This window comes from Chinchilla lanigera, unplaced genomic scaffold (genome assembly GCF_000276665.1).
Source record: "Chinchilla lanigera isolate Chin_1 unplaced genomic scaffold, ChiLan1.0 scaffold00094, whole genome shotgun sequence".
NCBI lineage: Eukaryota > Metazoa > Chordata > Mammalia > Rodentia > Chinchillidae > Chinchilla > Chinchilla lanigera.
In genome coordinates this window covers 6,121,410-6,139,810 of record NW_004955495.1, presented here as the reverse complement: position 1 = coordinate 6,139,810, position 18,401 = coordinate 6,121,410, and the positions used below count along the sequence as shown (strand labels likewise).

The 18,401-nt window shown below is 57.9% G+C and overlaps 1 protein-coding gene across 6 annotated transcripts in view; it reads left to right on the top strand.

Moving 5' to 3' along the window:
- Positions 1-16,663, top strand: part of LOC102024127 (secretory carrier-associated membrane protein 4) — a 19,341-nt gene extending 2,678 nt beyond the window's left edge. For 2 of the 6 annotated variants that reach the window (XM_013505270.1, XM_013505271.1), the window contains exons 2-8: positions 4,339-4,390; positions 6,890-6,941; positions 8,777-8,905; positions 9,232-9,388; positions 11,354-11,455; positions 14,553-14,670; positions 15,315-16,663. In XM_013505270.1, the coding sequence (XP_013360724.1) occupies positions 6,935-6,941; positions 8,777-8,905; positions 9,232-9,388; positions 11,354-11,455; positions 14,553-14,670; positions 15,315-15,494 (693 nt within the window). In that variant the 5' untranslated portion in view covers positions 4,339-4,390; positions 6,890-6,934 and the 3' untranslated portion in view covers positions 15,495-16,663. Of the gene's footprint in view, positions 1-4,338; positions 4,391-4,877; positions 5,908-6,177; positions 6,275-6,889; positions 6,942-8,776; positions 8,906-9,231; positions 9,389-11,353; positions 11,456-14,552; positions 14,671-15,314 lie in introns of those variants that run through there. The other 4 variants (XM_013505269.1, XM_005405943.2, XM_013505268.1 and 1 more) reach the window with 3 other exon arrangements.
- Positions 16,664-18,401: the final 1,738 nt, after the last annotated feature.

The window sequence follows — 18,401 nt, the reverse complement described above, 5'->3', positions numbered from 1 at the left end:
TTTTACTGTGCAGTTCAGGCTGGGTTTGAACTCATTTTGTAACCTAAGTTGGCCTCAGACTCACAGCAAAGCTCTGCCTCAGCCTCCCAAGTGCTGGATTTTTACAGGCATGCAAAACTACACCCGGTTTAATGTTCTGATTTTTTGTTTGTTTTTTGTTTTTTGTCTTTTTGAGACAGGGTCTCACTATGCAGCTCAGGCTGGCCTTGAGCTTACTTTGTAGCCCAGGCCCAAGTGCTGGGATTACAGGTGTGCACCACCACACCCAGCCTTAATGTTCTGTTTGAACAACCAATCTTTTTTTAATGTTTTCAAACAGTGTCTTTCTACATAGTTTAGGCTGCCCTTGAACTTGCCTTGTATCCCAGGGTGGCCTCAAACTTGGGATCATCTCTGTCACAACCTCAGTGCTGGGATTACAGATGTGTGTCACCAGGCCTGGCTCAAGAAATACTTTTCATGCAGAAGTGTATCTTTTTTTTTTTTGAGAAGGTCTTGCTGTGTGATTCAGGCTGTCTTTCAATCACTGTGTAGCCCAGGCTGGCCTTGAACTCATGGTAATCCTTTCGGCTCAGTGTCCCAAGGGCTGGGATTAGAAGCATGCAAAACCATGCTTGAGTTTTTTTGTTTGGTACTGGGACTCAAACTCAGAGTTTGCCAGGCAGGCACTTGCACCACTGAGCTATATCCTCAGGCCCTGACTTAAAAAAAAAATGCAGAAGTGTATCTTGAAGATTGCTTGGGATATATTTATACTAAATACATCCTGTGTTTTGATGGTGACTATCCTCCCTGGGGAGGATTCATTAAAAATGTGCATCCTGGGGCCTCCTTCCATTCAGTGGGGCTGAGCCCCGGAAACTACATTTGACACAAGCATCCACTCAGGGCATGGGTGCATCCTCAGACTGGGCGCTGGCCATTCCTTGTGGTTGGAGTTCCCTCCTGCTCCCCTCCTTCCAGGCACAGCCATGGGTTTCACTCTCTGAGGAGCCCTCCTGAAATCTGCCTGAGATGATCACACCTTTTGTGCCCCATGGAGCTGTGGGGCTCGTTTGTGGAGCATAACCAAGTCTTTTCTTACTTTTTGAGACAGTGTCTTGACACACAGTTCAGACTGTCCTTGAACTCACAGCAATCCTCCTGCCTCAGCCTCCCCAGTGCTGGGATTACAGGCATGAGCCACTACACTGTTAGAATCACTGAATCTGAAGACAGTTCATGCCCTGTCATTGCTTTCTCACTTTCTGTTCCTGATCCACTGCCGACAGTGATCAAATTCCCACTGCATAACAGTGGAAGCTGAAGCTAGGAAGGGTTAGGGACTGGTGCTGAGGCCACCCCACCAGGGATTGGCTGAGCCAGGCCCAGGTCCTCTGTGGCAGGTCCTGTCTGGGGGTGTTGCTTGGCCAGACACATTCGGGTCTCAGTTGTGAGTCTTTGCTTTGGTTTCTTATCTGTAGGGTGAGACCAGCCTGGGCTGTAGCAGGGATGTCACCATGGAGACTCACCCACTCCAAGTAGATGCCATTTCTTGTCCCAGAGTGCCAGACTGGGCTGGAGCAATAGTGCAGTTCTGTGAACCCAAGGCCTACAGCCTTCTGCCCCGCTAGGATTGGGGTAGAGACCCCCAGGAAGGGGCAGGTGTCCTTGGCTGCTGAAGGGAGTGGCTGTCAGCGTTCCCTTTTCCCTGATGCCGCCCGTGGGCTGTGGCAGGTGGGAGGGAACTGTTTTTGGCTTGAGCCCATCCCACCCGCTGGGACAGTCATCACCCAGTTCCATAGAGCAGTAAACAGAAAGGGGTCCGCCTGTCCCTGAAATCTTTGCAACAGCCTCCTGACTTTAACGTCCTCCCAGGCTGCCACGTCCTGATGGCAGCCTTCTGGTGTCGCTTGTTTTGTTTGTCTGGGGACAGAGGCTGCAGCTTGGAGGGACAAATGAGGCTGTGTTCCTATTCGCTCTGGGGACAGTGGAGTTTTGTGGCCTTGGCAGGCCACGTGGGCTGCAGAAGTGGTGTCTGTGTGCCCAAGGATCCAGAAAGCCACCAAGGAGCCCCCTGTGGGCCCTGGCTGACCTGAGGCCTTGGGCAGCGATTGCAGAGGCGGCACAGCCCCTTGAGGCACAATAGGTACCACACTGCACGTTCCGGTCTCATTGCTGCCACCAGCTCCTCCTGCTGTGTGTGCTCACCACGGGCTGAGCTCAGGCCGAGGCGGTCAGGCAGAAGGCCTGTGTGGGTTATAAACCCATCACCCAGGTCCCATGGCCATCCAGGGCTGAGCCAGGTGGTACCTCATAAGAGTGGCACCCATGACTGAAATGATGAACACATCTCCCTGGAGGGGCGGTGGGCTCTGGGGTCCCAGTGTGTGTGAGACCATCCAGAACCATTTTAATGTCATCTGTGGTTCATCACTAGTGAAGTGTAAGGCAGCATTGTCTGATAGAGACATAAGATCTGTGATGTTACTTTCTTTGTTTTGTTTTGTTTTTTTGATGATGATGATGGAGTAGAACTCAGGGCCTCTTATATGCTGAGTAACTGCGCTGTCACTTAGGTGCATCCCCAGCCCTTTTTATTTTGAGATGGGGTCTTGCTAAGTTGCCCAGGCTGGCCTTGAACTCCTAACTTAGTTTAGCTTCCTAAGAAGCTGGAATACAGGTGTGTGCCATCATGCCTGGTGTGTGTTAAACAATTTTTTTGACCTGTATTTTATTTTATTTTATTTTATTTATTTATTTTTAATTTTTGGAGACAGGGTCTGGCTATGCAGTTCAGGCTGGCCTTGAGCTCACTTTGTAGCCCAGGCTGGTCTTGAACTCAAAACAACCCTCCTGCCTCAGCCTCCCAAGCACGGGGATTACAGGTGAGTGCCACCATGCCGGCCTAGTACTAGAGATTGAACTCAGGGCATTCATACTAAGCTACATATCCAGCCTTTATTTTTTTCCCCTATTTTTTATTTTGCAAAAGTATCTGGCTAAGTTGCCTGAAGTGGGCTTACATATGGGATCGGTTCTCCTACCCTTTTAAAAGTTTTTTTTATTTTCAAAAAAAGCCTTACTGAGTCACTGAATAGGTCAGGTTATCTGCAAACCTGTGATCCTCCTGCCTCAGCCTCCCAGACTGTTGGGATGACCTGTGTGTCACCATGCAGGGCCAGCTGCTTTCTGAGTGTACACTGTCAGGTCTGGGAGGGTGGGTTGTTCTGCGTGGCACAGGGTGGTGAGTGTTGCTGTGCAGCCAGCCCTGGCTCATGGCCACAGCTCCTCAGGTCCGTGACATCGGGGTCAGCTGAGCTGCAGGATGTGTCGTAGGGAGCCTCGTGCCAGGCTGGCTTTGCACTTGGTGCTGGCCATCCCCACAGCGGATGTGGTGGTCTGATGGGGATGCTGTGGCAGCAAGCCAGTTGGGGCAGACATGGGCAGGGGCTACACCCTGCCAGCCAAGCTGGTGGCTTCAAGATAGCAAGTTGGGACAGCACCAGAAATCCAGGAAGCACAAGCGGCATCCCCTAGTCCTGTGTGTGCGCCTGGCCTCCTGTTGGGCTTCCTGGCCCCCAGCCTTGTGGCCTTGTCTCCAGCCTCCCCTGCCCCACTGTCCGTGACTTCTGAGGGTGGAGAACTGGGGCACAGCCTCCCGGCAGAGCGCGCACAGCGTCACTGTGCTGTGGGGACGGTGATGGTGCTGCCGCTGAGCTCCTGCCACAGGGCCTGCGTGCAGCGAGCCTTGCCGGACAGCCCGGGCAGAGCTGCATGTAGCGGGTAGCCGGGTTCCCAGGGTGCTCTTCTCGCTCCTAGTGGCACCCTCAGACCCCACCCTACCCATCGCGCCTCTGCCACCAGTGGATCAGGAGGTGGGCGAGCCTGGGGCGACAGGGGCCTGGTCAGCTTCCCATAGCGCTGCGTTATAGGGCCGCCTCAGGCATGTGTCACCATGCCCTGGCGCCTAGATCTGCCATGGGAAGGCTGCCATGGGACACAGGTTCTGTGGCTATCTTCTGTCCAGCCCTTTACAGACGTCGCCGTGTGCTGTTTCGGGAGGTGGCCTTATGCCCCAGCCCTCGTGTGTTCTCTTCCACGCTGCTGCAGGTGTAGCAGCTGACAGTGGCGCCCATCGGGCCCCCCCCGTGCATAGTCAGGAGCCTGGCCACAGCAATCCAGGTCCTCTGCGCAGAACCTTACCTGGCTGGAGTCCGGACTCAGCCCTGCTGTCTCACCTGGAGGATCCGCTAGAGAGGGCTCCGTTTGTAACACTGCTGGCCAGTTCAGTTTCAGGCTGTGGCACTGAGGCCTAAAACCTCCGGCCGTTGCTAGAGTTGCTGCTCTGTGTTCCAGGCTGCAAGTCTGTTCCTGTTCAGACTTTGCCCGCCGGAGGCTCAGAGGGCAGGTGGGTGGTTGCCCGGGGCTGGTGTGTGGGGTGTGTGAGGTGAGGTTTGCCAGGGGAGTGATGAAAACTTTCTGGAATGTAGTAGCAGCAGTAGTTGCACATCTCCACGCACACCAACAACCGTGGAATCGTTTAGAAATGATGTTCTTCAGGCTGGGGCCGTGGCTCGGGTAAGCGCTCGCCTAGCGTGCACAAGGGCCTGCGTTTCAGCCCCAGCACTCAAAGCAAAACAAAGGAAGCAATGTTCTTTTTGGTATGAGTTACATCTCGGCTTTCTTAAAGAGCCAGTGGAGGCTTAGACTCTGCAAACCAGGAGATGAGTAGGATGTGGGCGAGAATGCGTCCAGCAACGGGCTGGACTTGCGGCTGGGCTCCGGATCAGGCCTCATCGAGCCCCCAGCCTCCTGGGATGGACTCCACCGGCTCCTGGGGGCCTGCCTCCCTTGCCAGGCGATGTTCTGCTCCCACCGATCTCTGTCTTCCACAGTCCCCGCCTGCTGAGGATGAGGATGGAGCCCACCCCAGGCCTCACGGAGCGGCAGGGTCCTGAGAAGGTGGCTGGGAGCACAGAGCAGGAGCCAGCACCGTGGCAGGCTGTCCCTGTGCTGTCCGAGCAGCAGTCTGGGGACATGGAGCTGGTGTTGGCCTACGCCGCGCCCGTCCTTGACAAGCGCCAGACCTCCCGCCTCCTCCGGGAGGTGGCAGCTGTCCACCCGCTGCCCGCACAGCCCCACCTCAAGCGGGTGAGGCCTCGGCCCAACAGCCACGGTGCCCCCGTGCTAGAGCTGCTGCTATGCCTGGCCGGCCCCGCCCCAGGTCCACGCTCACTGGCTGAGCTGCTTCCCGAGCCTTCTGTGGACCCCCGAGGCCTGGGGCCGCCCTTTTTGGTACCTGTGCCTGCCCGGCCACCCCTCACCAGGAATCAGTTCGAGGAGGCCCGGGTACACTGGCCCACATCCTTCCATGAGGACAAGCGGGTGACCAGTGCGCTGGCCGGGCAGTTCTTCTCAGCGGAGGAGCGAGCCGTCATGCAGGGCTACATGGAGCGGGCAGTGCGAGTAGCCCAGCGGGCAGCGGCCCAGGGCCTCCGGGCTGTGGGGGCTGTGGTGGTGGATCCCGCCTTGGACCGTGTGCTGGCCATGGGTCACGACTGCCGCAGTGCCACCAGCCCCCTGCTGCATGCTGTCATGGTGTGCATCGACCTCGTGGCTCAGGGCCAGGGCCGTGGTGCCCATGACCTCCGCGCCCACCCGACCTGTGCCTTCTCCCCGGCTGCTGCCCCCCAGGCCCACGCGGGCACTGTGCGCAAGCTGGAGGAAGATGAGGATGAGGACGGCCAGCCCTACGTGTGCACCGGCTATGACCTGTACGTCACCCGAGAGCCTTGCGCTATGTGCGCCATGGCCCTCGTGCACTCCCGCATCCGGCGCGTCTTCTACGGGGCCACCTCACCCGACGGTGCCCTGGGCACCCGCTTCCGTGTCCACGCCCGGCCTGACCTCAACCACCGCTTCCAGGTGTTCCGTGGGGTCCTCGAGAACCAGTGTGACCTGCTGGACCCTGACACGTAGGCTTAGCGGCTCCACTCTTCTGGAACTTCCTCTGTTCCTGGGCAGGCTTTGTGCCCTGAGGCTCCCCTGGGGGCTGCCGTCTTGCCTGTCCAGTTTAAGGACACTTGCTGCCTGGCTGGGTCTCCCACCTCCTCACTGATGAGGGTCCTGCCCTGTCCCCAGGGCTGGTTCACTGCCTCGGAGTCCTCCACAGTGTGTCAGGAATCACCTCTGACAAGTGACAATAAACCTTTACCTCAACCCAAGCTGCTGTCTGTTAAGAGGAGCCAGTGTCCTGGCTGGGGTCCTGGGGCTGGGAAGCTCTGCATTCCAGGTTCGGGGACTGCAGCTGGGCTGAGTGTGGTCAGGCACTTGGTAGTGTTCGGGGACAGGGGTGTCTGGACACTGGCAGTCTGGGCTCAGCTGACCCAAAGGCTTCTTTGGGGTCTTCCTATTTACTGCCTAGCCATGCCTGGGGTGCCACGGTTTGGCTTACATGTGTTCTTGTCTTTCATGGGTGGCAAGAAGGGACCCAGAGGAGCCACTGTGTCAGGACAGGGCTAGAACTGACAGTGGGGACTTGGAGCAGGACCCGCTGCTCCTTCTGGCCAACATCCCTTGCTGACCACACCGTGTTGCCAGGGCAGCCGTGCACCCACCTGGCCCAGGCACCAGGCACCTCCATGTGGAAGGGAGAGGCTGCTGCCTGACCCTTCCCTTCCCACCAGGCTCAGAGGGGAAGTGTTGCCTGGGGGCCCGATATCCGGCCTGTGACACTCGCTGAGCTGGCAGCTGAGCTGGGCTGGCCTTTCCGGCAGAAATCCGATGTGTTGCTCCCAAACACAGGTTTCTGGTCACAGTGGGCCCCCACTGAGGGTGGCCCCGGCCCACAGCTGGGCGTCAGATCCCCCAGTGGCCGAAGGGTCCCTCATGTCCTGTCTCCTTCCAGGTGGCTGCAGGCTTCAGCCCAGGTGCCAGGTCAGCTGAAGCGGAAATGTCTGGTGAGTCCCACGGGGCTGCCGCAGCTAAGGGTTTGCTCTGTGTTCCTAGGAGGGGTGCTCAGGTGGGGAGGGATAGCAGCAGTTCCCACATGTGTCCTTAGCCTGTGCATGACCTGTTGTCATGTAGCCTGCATCCTGAGCCTGCTTTTGCAAGCACACTGTCCAGCTCTCTGCCTAGCCATGCCTGGGGTGCCACAGTTTGGCTTACATGTGTTCTTGTCTGCAAAGCTGCCACGTCAAAAGTGGCAGGAAGCTGGTGACAGGCCGTGATTCATATGTATCCTCTGGGTTGGGAGTGATGGAGGTTCAAGTAAAGCAAGCTGGCCTTGGAGGGGGGCCCAGGGGCCTCACAGGCTCCTCCATAGCTGCCCCAACTCCTGCCGTCTTGTCCTCTCCCAGTCTCTTCACCATTCCTAGACCTGCAGGATGCTCACCCCAGGGCCTTTGCACTGGCTATGCCCATGACCCTTAGACTGCTGGGCTCCCCACCCCGGCACACATTGCCCTGGAGCTGCCTCACTGGCCTCTTTCTAGTAGTTCACATCCTGCAAGCAGCAGTTGTATAGGGTGTGTGTTTGCTGATATCATTAGTTAAGTTGAGGCCATATTAGAGTGAGGTACCATAACCCAGTGGTGGGTCCCAGTAAGAAGGGGGAAATTTGGACACGGACACATGGGGGAGGCAGAGGCAGACTAGGGCAATGTGGCCACGAGCTGAGGTACACTGGAGCCCCAGAGGCTGGAAGAGGCACTAATGGCCTCCTGGGAGCTGCAGAGGGACGTTGGCTGGACATAGCTCTGGGCCTTGGACTTCTGGATTCTGTAGCAGAGAAGATAAATTTCAGAGGTTTCAAGCCGCTGGGATTTTGGGACTTTGCTCTAGAAGCCTGGTGAACTGGTAATGTTCCACTTGCTGGACTCTTGGGGAGTGTGTGTGAGTGTGGTGCGGGTGTGGTGAAGAATCACTAGAAAATAAAATAACTAACAAAGGAACTCACCACACACTTACTGGCTGGAAACAACAAAATTTAAACCTGGTACGGCCCAGGGCTTTCATCTCAGCTACTCAGGAGGCTGAGGCAGAGGATCAAAAGTTCAAGGCCAGACTGGTCAAGTTAGCAAGACCCTGTCCCAAAATTTAATTTTATTTATTTATTTATGTATATATGTCTTTTTGAGACAGGCTCTCAAAAAGTTCAGGCTGGCCTTGAGTTCACTTTGTAGCCCAGGCTGGTCTCAAATTTGCAATGATCCTCCTGCTTCAGCCTCCCGTGTACTGGGATTACAGACATGCGACACCACACCTGGCTTCCATCTGAAAAATTTTAAAATAAGAAAGTGTAGTGTAGCTTAGTGGTAGAATGCTTGCCTAACATGTGATTGGCCCTAAATTTAATCCCCAGGAGTGGAAAAAAAAGTAAAAATTTGCCATCTTAGGATCTGAGAATCAGAAGTCCGAAATGAGTTACTGGGCTGAGTCCAGGTGCAGCCACTGGGATACTCCCTCCTGAGGCTCTGGGGAGAACCCAGGTCCCCCCACCCCACCTGGGTACCTGCAGCCCTTGGCTCGCGGCCCCTTCCTCCATCTGCAGAGCTGGCAGTAGGTGTCTTCCATTTCTCTCTGCCTCTCACCCTCCCACGCCCTCTCCTGGGTTACACAGGTGCCCAGATGGTCAGGATAGTCTCCGGCTTAGTCCATCACTTAGCCCAGCTGCAGCATCCCTTCTGCTGTGGGAGGTGACAGATCCTCAGGCTTTGGTGTAGGGGGGATGAGGATGGGGATGATGCCCTGCAGCAGCCACTAGCGGGCCTGTCTTGGGGTTTTCTTCCTGCAGGGAAGGAGAACAACTTTCCACCGCTACCTCGGTTCATCCCGCTGAAGCCCTGCTTCTACCAGGACTTTGCTGACGAGATCCCCATCGAGCACCAGGTGCTGGTGAAGAGGATCTATCGGCTTTGGATGTGTGAGCATGGTGCAGGGCTGCAGGGGTGGGACACAGGCCCACGACCACCGGACCCAGGGAGTGGTCGCCTGGAGCCACCCTGTCCTCGGCAGCCAAGCGGTACCCCATCTGTCCTGAGGCAGCAGAGTGTAGGGACAGGGACCCTCGGAGTCCCTTGTGTGCCCTGAGCCCATCTTTGGGCCCCTATCCTAAGCCAGCCCACTGCCTGGCCTCACCCAGCTCCTCCTGAGGTCCCGAAGTGTCCCCAGAGCACAAGAGGTGACCCTCAGGCCAGCCAGCATCCTCAGGGGCACCCGGCTCAGTCTCTTCTCCCTCACCCCCACCAGTTTACTGTGCCACCCTTGGGGTCAACCTTGTCGCCTGCCTGGCCTGGTGGATTGGCGGTGGCTCGGGAGCCAACTTCGGCCTGGCCTTCGTCTGGCTGCTGCTCTTCACCCCCTGCAGCTATGTGTGCTGGTTCCGGCCCGTCTACAAGGCCTTCCGGTGAGTGGGATGGAACAGGCGGCCCTGGACTTGTCCCTCCCGCTTCTGGTGGGCTCTGGACTCTTATGGTGCTGAGGGGGCACTGAGTAACCGCTGTGTGCGCGCTGGCTCCGGTGCCATTCACCCCGTGCACAGGGAGCTAGGCCTGGCCTGCACCAGGTTTGGCCCAGTTATTAGTAGCTGTTCCACTCTGGGTAGCAGCTGATTACTGCGCGGGCCACATCCAGCTGCTGAATGTTCTGTTTTGTGTTTTATCAGTGCCCCCCTTGGTACTGGGGATGGAACCGGGGCCCTCACACTGAGGTGCATCCCCAGTCATTTTTATTATTTGAAATAGGGTCTCTGTAAGTCGCAGAGTGGCCCAGGCTGAGCTCAAACTTGTGATCCTCTTGCCTCAGCCTCTGCTAGAGCTGGGATGACAGCTATTTGCCACCACTCACGGCTTCTATTTTGGACTTCAGTAGCAACTTCGGTGAGATTTTCTTCACATTCCACAGCTCACCTACTTCAAGTGACAGCTCAGTGTTGTAGTGCGTTCCCCAGGCTGTCCGGCTGCTGCCTACTACCTGTTTCTAAAACACTCTCATCACCCCAAAGGAAACCCTGACCATCTGTCCCCAGGCAGTCTCCCAGCCCTGGCACCCAGGGGGCCACTTCCTGTCTCTGGAGTTGCCTGTCCTGGGCGTTTCCTGTCCATGGAGCCTGTGCCATACATCCTGTGTCTGACATCTCCTACTGAACCCAGTATCCTCAAGAGCCAGTGTCACAGCTGTGCTCCTTTCCTTTTTCTTTTTGTGTTTTTCTGAAACAGGCTCTCAGTATGCAGTTCAGGCTGGCCTTGAGCTCACTTTGTAGCCCAGGCTTTTGTCAAACTCACAGTGATCCTCCTGCCTCAGCCTCCCAAGTGCTGGGATTACAGGCTGCGCCCCCATGCCCAGTATGCGCTCTTTCCCATGGCTTCTTCAGGAAACACACCAAGCCAGTGTGACCATGTACAGGGTTTGCTGTGCTCTCCCAGCCTGGCAGGGCTGGCACAGTCGTGGACATGTGGGGGCGGGTACAAGGTGGGAGTGGGGACCTGCCTCTTACCACTCCTGGCTTTTTTGGGTGGTGTTCAAGACAGGGTTTCTCTGTGTAGTTCAGGCTGGCCTTGAACTCACAGCAATCCTTCTGCCTCAGGCTCCTAAGTGCTGGGATTATAGGTGTGAGCCACCACACCTGGATAGTCCAGGTTTTTGAAACGCCATGTCCCTCAGCTGGGTAGCCTCCTCCAGGGTCCCAGGATGGGACACCCTGCTGGCTCCACTCTGTGGCCTTAGCCACTCCCCACCTCTGGTGTGGCCCCACACAGTCCCGCCGCAGCCTGGCCCTCCCATCCTGAGGCCAGGTGGGGTCACAGCGGCCCCAGAAGCATGCTGTGATCAGCAAGGGGCTGTGTGTCCATCCCCGCTTCAGTGGACGCTGGGACTGTTTCCACTGGGGCTGTGAGTCATGCTGCTGTGGACATTTTTGTCAGCTGCACACCCTGTCAGGCAGGTGTGTGTCATGTTCACCCCTAGTCTGTCCCTGAGCCGCAGACGGAGTGAGGTGGGAAGGCGCCTGAGGCCGTCCCCAAAGACAGGAAAGACATGAATTGCAAGGGCCACAGAGAGCAGGAAGGAAGTGGGAGGTGGATGGCCCTGGGCACCGGGAAATTCCCTGCCCCCCTGCTGTCCCTACAGGGACCCCTCCAGGCCAAGGGGACCCATTGGGGTCTCCCAGCGAAGGCCGCGGGGGCTGTGCTGTCCTTCCAGAGGCGCAGTGTTGGTGCCGCAGTCAGAGCCTGGTTGTGCGCAGGCGCGGTGACTCGTGGGAGTCCACGTGTTTTCCAGCGTGCGGGGAAGTAGGAGAACCTGTCCTGCCCTCCGGCCTTGCGCCTTCCTGTGGAGTGTCAGGCCGTAATCACTATTTTTCTGTCCCCCACAGAGCTGACAGCTCCTTCAATTTCATGGCGTTCTTCTTCATCTTCGGAGCCCAGTTTGTCCTGACTGTCATCCAGGCTATTGGCTTCTCGGGATGGGGTGCATGGTAAGCTCCACGTTGGGGTGCCGTGGAGGGGTGTGTGTTAACTGGCAACAGGCTAGGCTGCAGCTCAGTCTGAAACTCCTGGGTTTGGCCCCCAGTATGAAAAAAGAATTGTAGAAGTGTGTGTGTCTGCTGTCGAGGGTGTGCTGTCGTAAACAGACCCTGAGCGGGCTTTGGATGCGGGGCGAGGGTAACTCAGGCCCCTGCTGGCACCTCACTGCCTCAGCATGGGGCGTCTGCACCAGAGGGGACAGGAAGTTCACTTGTGTGCCATGGGCTTGAGCCAGGTCACCTGGTCTGGAGAACTGGAAGGTATGGCACAGCTGAGAGCCCTGAAAAGATGCCACCTGTTACATGGTCCTTGATGGAAGAGTTCTTGTGGTGGGGGGCACCCTCTCCCACCTTCTACCTCTCTGAGATCTCTTGGGCTGGTGGAAGAAATGACCACAAACTTGATGGCCTGAACCAAAACAAATGGATAAACTCAGGTCTGGAGGTCAGAGTTGTAAAGTGGGCCCATCTCGGCTCCTGTAGGCGCCGGTAGCCCTAGGCTTGTGGCCCCTTCCTCCATCTGCAGAGCTGGCAGTGCCACATCTTCAGCCTCTCCCAGCCTCTCAGCTTCCCACACCCGTTTGGGGAACCTGGGGGAAACTGGATCCTCAGGTGTTTAGGATGACAACCCCCCAGGGTCCTACACATGACCCCATCTGCAGAGTCCCTTTTGCCATGGAGGCCCCAGGGGATAAGAACATGGGCACCTTTAGGGAACTGTCACATGGCTGGCCACAGGTAGCATCTTTGGCACTTGGTGTGCTGGTTGAGCTCAGTCTCACTCAAGTTCCCTTCCTGTGTCCCAGGGCTGGAGGACTTAACAGCACCAAGCAGTGGCTGCAGGTGTCCTTACCTGGGGGATTCTTTTTTTTTTTTTTTGGTCTTTTTGAGACAGGGTCTCACTATGCAGTTCAGGCTGGCCTTGAGTTCACTTTGTAGCCCAGGCTTGTCTTGAACTTGCAGCAATCCTCCTGCCTCAGCCTCCCGAGTGCTGGGATTATAGGTGACTCTTAATGCCTTTATTTTATTTTATTTATTTTTTTTGAGATAGGGTCTCACTGTTTAGTTGAGACTGGCCTTGAACTGACTTTGTAACCCAGGCTGGCCTCAAACTCACAGTGATTCTCCTGCCTCAGCCTCCTGAGTGCTGGGATTACAGGCATGTGCCACCACACCCAGCAACTCACTGCCTTTGCTCAGACAATAGGAGCAGCTTGTCTGTGCCGCGAACACTGCCTCACCAGGAGGCTTGCTTTCTTTGTTCTTCCTTTTTTTTTCTTTCCAATATTGGGGATGGAACCCAGAGCCTTTGCACTGAGCTCGTTCTTACTTTTTCTTTGGCAGCAGGGTCTTGCAAAGTTGTTTAGTGACCCAGGCTGAGCTGGAGCTTGCACTTCTGCCTCTGCCTCCCAGAGTGCTGGGTGACAGGTGTCCGCTGCTGTGCCCAGCTACTCGGGGTTTTCCTGTGTTGCGTCCACAGGTGGCGGTTCTCTCACTCTGTGTCCCTGTGCTTCTCACACTCCCTGTCCTGTGGCCACCACGTGCCATGCCGAGGTTCTTGTGTCTTGTTGGTGCTTTCCTCTGGCTCCAGAGGCACTGCTAGACCTGCCACCCCCTCAGGCCCAGCTCTTTGCTTTTTTGTTTTGTTTTGTTTTTTGTTTTTTTTCCGGTACCGGGAATCGAACTCACAACCTTGTGCTTGCCAGGCAGGTGCTGTGCTGCTGAGCTAAATCTCCAGCCCCCTTTTTTTTGCTTTTGAATATTATGTTTGGTGCTGGTGTGGAACCCAGGGACTCAAGCCTGCCAGGCAAACGCTGAGCCCTGCATGGCTCTTCTGTGTGTTCCGCTCTGCATCCAGTAAGCTCCCAGGCCCTAGGCCCACGGACTGAAATCTGCAAATGCCCCATGTGCTGCCCTGTCCCACCCTGCTGCCCTGCCACGGATGCCTGTGTCTCTCCCCGGCACCACTGGGACGCAGAGGCTTGGACATTTCTCCCTGAGTCCTCAGTGACAGAGGTGGCCTGGGATGTCACCACAGCTGTGAGGGAGAGTCCTGAGAGTGAGGGTCCTCGCTGCTGGGCATGGTCAGGAGGCGGCTGCACCCTGCTGTGCAGAGTCACCAGCAGCTGTGGCTTCCTTTCATGGCCCCTGCTGCCCACCAGGCCCCTTGGGCTGCTAGGCTCTGTTCATCTGCCCAGGCCTTCGATCCCTCCTCCCTACCCTGCGCCCGTGCCTCCCTGGGCAGAGCGGACAGGGCAGGCTGGTGCTGTCACCTGCGGTGGCGTGAGTGCCCCTCATGGAAGACTGGAGAGACCCCAGCTGCTCAGAGTGTACGCGTCTAGGCGGCTGCGCCAGGTGGAGCAGGAGCAGCTCGGGGAGCCCAGGGATGGGGTGCTGCGTGCACGTGGCCGAGCACGTGTGTAGCACACACGTGTACACACATCTCTCAACCCTGGGAGGCGCCTGGCAGCCAGGCTGCGGAGGAGTTGGGCAGAGGTCAGCAGGCTTCTGTGGGTCTTGCCGTGTAGACTGGCTTGTGTGTTTCTCACTTTCTTACCTATTTTTTTGGTGGTACTGGGGGTTGCGCCCAGGGGTCCCCTAGCACTGAGCTACATCTGCAGCCCTTGGGGCTCAAACTTATGACCCTCCTGCCTCAGCCTCCTCAGTGCTGGAGCCTTCTTGTCTTTGAATATCCCATTGCTGCCCCACTGTGCAGGACACTCGGGTTTTCCCGGTTTCTCATGGTTACCGACAACCACTGTAGCAGAGATCTGCACACGAGGGTGAGAGGAGGGAACGTCCCAGTCTTTTGGTGACTTTCGAGTCTTTTCTCCCCCTGCAAAGCATGAGGGACAGGACAACACTGCTTCCTCGTTTCCTCGCGCACTCAGGCGGGAAGAGGAGGTCTTGTCCTGCCCTGGACATCTTCCTCGGTGGTCTGATGTCCTTTCAAGGGTGCATCCTCAAGTGACTGCCCCTTGTTCCTGTGGCGTGTCGGAGCTCCATGCGTGGAGGACGCCAGGTGAGCCCGCGCTGTCTCTCCCGGCAGTGGCTGGCTGGCGGCCATCGGGTTCTTCCAGACCAGTGTCGGTGCCGCCGTGGTTATGCTGCTCCCCGCCATCATGTTCTCCGTGTCCGCTGCCATGATGGCCATCTCGATCGTGAAGGTGGGTCCTGGGTCCCAAGGGTCCCCCCTGCCCCCCTCCTCTCCCCTTGTCAGCCCAGGGACAACAGGGAGGGCTTCCAGAATCATCTCCCAGGGATACCCCTGAAAGACAGGCTGTGGCAACACAAGTGGGATGATGTCACTGCAGCTCACAGAGATCCAGCGTCTAGGGACTTCATGGGGGAACACGTGGCCCCTCTGCTCGGCACATGTCAACCTCAAAGATTCCAAGAGAGCAGGAGCTGAGCAGAAACCCCAGGGTGTGTGCCAATGGGCGAGGCCTAGGGTCCTCTCTTTTCTGAGCCCCAGGTCTGATCGTCGGACACTTCAAGGGCCGGACCCTGAGCACACAGCCTCAGGCCTGCAGGGCGGCTCTATACCCCACCATCTCCAGCAGGACAGACAGCGGGGCCTCAATAGGCAGGTTGGAGGAGGCAGCAGAGGTGGCTGGGAGCTAGGGTCCCTGGGAGGATCTGCTCCGGAGTTACGAGCCACAGGTACACGTGTGTCCCTGTGCCAGGCCTGGCCAAGGGACGGTACAGGTCACAGTCCCCATGTGCCCTGCACACTGGCTGGGTCTCCGCTGGCAGATGAGATGGGGAGGAAGCCCTGTGCACTCCTCTAGCCATTCTGTCCCTGCTGCAGGTACACAGGATCTACCGTGGGGCTGGCGGAAGCTTTCAGAAGGCACAGACAGAGTGGAACACAGGTGCCTGGCGGGACCCGCCGTCGCGGGAGGCCCAGTTCAACAACTTCTCTGGGAACAGCCTGCCCGAGTACCCCACCGTGCCCAACTACCCGGCCAGCGGCAGCCACTGGCCTTAGAGGGGGCTGACAGCCCTGCCGCCTGCCCACAGGCCTGCATCACTGCCCCCCTGCTCCTGCTGCCCCCGGTCCTGTGAGGCCTGAGCATCTGTCCTGGCCTCCTCAGGGGCCCAGCCACTGCCAGAGCCCGAGTTCATTTCATCCTGGGGGCCCACGGTCTCATCTAGCAGCTGCCTGTGTTTCCCTGTGGGCAGCTACACCTTCATCTCCAGGTTGCAGAGGGTGGCAGCAGGCTGCCTGTGCTGTCCATCCCGGTAGAGCTGAGGACATAGAGGTCCTGATGCCAAGCTCTGTGTTGTCCCCTTAACCCACCCGTTGCCTGGGCTGGGGAGGGGCTGAGCATCTTGTGGTCCTCTGTCCGTCTCATGCCACATGGGGTGACGGCTCCATGGATGAGGCTGCAGGGGCAGCAGAGGCAGGTCCACTGCCTCAGCAGTGAGCTGTGCTGCTCCCTGTCTATCTGGGCTTCTCCTGTGGGACAGTGATGTTGGGACCCTGGTGTCCTGTGTTTCCGTCTGTGGCAGACAGCCTTCCTCTCCTGGGACCAAGGTCCCGCCCTGCAGGACCTCTGTCTGCATGCTGAAAACTGGCCGAGCTCCTGGGCAGGGGCGCTTGTCCTGACCCGGAGGAGAGCAGCGTGTGTCAGCTGCACAGTGGAGGGTGGCCAGGACACAGGGGCCCCTGTGCTGAGAAGCCAGACAGAGCCTCTTCCCAGATGTGCGCGTGCAGAGGCAGGAGGGTAGCCTCGCCCGGCAGCGGGCAGCCCTGTGCCTTAGAAAGGAGTCTTGCAGCCAGCACTACTCTCCGCCCCAGGTGCATCCTGCGGGGCAGCCTCAGCTCCTTTAACGATATTTGGGCCAAAAATCAACTTCCTTTGGTGACCTTTCCATGCGCTGGCCAGGCCTCCACAGGCCTCTGCACCCAGCGCCCCATCCCTGGGGGTCACGGCAGCCATCCTGGGAAACTTACAGGGAGGTACAGGCCTGGGCTCAGCTGGCTTCAGGTCCCTGCCACTGCATCAGGGTGGCGTTGCAGCCGGAGTGTAAGGCGCCGGGGAGCGGAGGCCCTGGGTGCCCAGCAGCCCTGCCCACCCCTGCATGTGGATGGTCACGCTGCAGTGGGTTTTATTAGCTGATAACATTCTGGAAATAAATCCTCTTTCTGCGTCAGAGCGAGTGGTGGCTGGGTCTGTGGTGCATACTGACCCCCTAGGCCATCGTTGGTCAGAGGGTCCCAGCATACATGGCCAGTGTCTGGTCACCAGGGTGGCCCTGCGGCCGCCCCCTCCACTGTACCGCGCTCCAGAACCCGCCCCCTGTAGTCAGCTTCACTATGGAGCTGGTAGACTGGGCCTCTGCAGACGCTTAGTCGCAGATTCAGCCACCAGGGGGCGCTCGTGGATATCAGACCAGGAGCCCCACTCTGCACCTTCATGGCTCCGTGGTCCCCCCCAGCACAGAATCCTGGAGTTTACCTCTCATCCCAGCTATTTGGGAGGCAGAGGCAGGAGAGTTGCAAGTTCAAGTCTCACCTGGGCACTTAGTGAGGTCCTGTTTCAAAAAAGAGCTGGGACTGTAGCTCAGCACTTCGAGGGTTAGGGTTAGAACCAAAAAAGGAATCCCAACTCCTATGGCCATGTCCCCACTGTCCTTCCCCCACACTGGCCTCTTCTGTCCCCAGCACTGTCCCCACAGAGTCCTCCCAGAAGCGCTCACTGCAGCCCAGGTCAGGCCCTAAAAGGACGCCATGTTCCATGGTTATCCCTGAGTTGGTCCCAGGAGACTCGGCCGCCGTCTGCCCACCAGGCTCCTCCCGAAGAGCTTGGGGCCTGAACACGGCACCGTGCTCAGCAGATGGGAAACAGCCAGGCGTCCACCTTGCCCAAGGTCTCGCCCCGGTTGGCACAGCTGCTCTGCCTGCGCCCAGAGCTCAGCCTCACCCCGGGCTGTTCTGCCCCCTGGTGCCCAACTCCCAGGTCCTGATAGACCCCACTCGCCCCTAGGCTGCCTCCCCTGAGTCACTGAGCTGTGTCCCCAGCCCTTTTTGTCTTTTCTTTGGAGACCTGGTCTTGCTGAGTTGCCCAGGCTGGGCTTGAACCTGCAGTCCTCCTGCCTCAGCCTCCCAGAGTGGTGTGCTGACCAGTGTGCGTCACCACACCCAGCTCCAACTGTTTCTTCACCTACACAAAAGTTGTTTCAGGACACGCCAGTCCCCAGGACAGATGTGACATCCGCGGCAGGATGTGGGATTCTAAGTGTCACGTCCCCTTGGCACCCAAGGAATGAGGAAAGGGCGACACAAAGGGGGAGGGGAGGGGCCCAGCTCGAGTCTCACCAGATCGTGCTCCTGCCACAGCCGGGCCTCAGGGCAGGGCCTTCGGTGGTGAGCAAAGTCCCCAGCCCCTCCCCGCCCTCTTCTCGCTGTGCTGGGGCCGGAGCTAGAGAAGGGCAGAGGCACCAAGCCCGGCGTCCTGGGACCCAGCCGTGGTCACAGGCTGCTTCGAGGTGACGGGCACAGCCTCTCCTGGGCAGCCCGTGGTCCCCTCTTGGGCTGGGCTGGGCATGGTGCCTGCCCCTCTAAATGCCCCCACCTCCGCATGAGGGGCCCCTGGTGTCCCCAGCTGCAGCCTGGGAGGGCAGTTGCAAGCGGTCTCGAGGCTGCTGGAGGAAGCACGTGTCACTGCTTCTGTGATCCCAGCTATGGAGGAGGCTGAGGCAGGTGGATCAGAAGTCCTCACCCAGCCTGGGTAGCTTAGCGATTTCGTGAGACCCTGTATCGAAAAGTAAAAAGGACGGGATGGAGCTCTGTGTGGAGGCCTGAGGTTCAATCCCAGCGCCACAAAACAAAACAAAACCTCCCCACAGGAATCCGCCATTCTAGCACCTTTCTGGACTGGTTCTGCAGAAT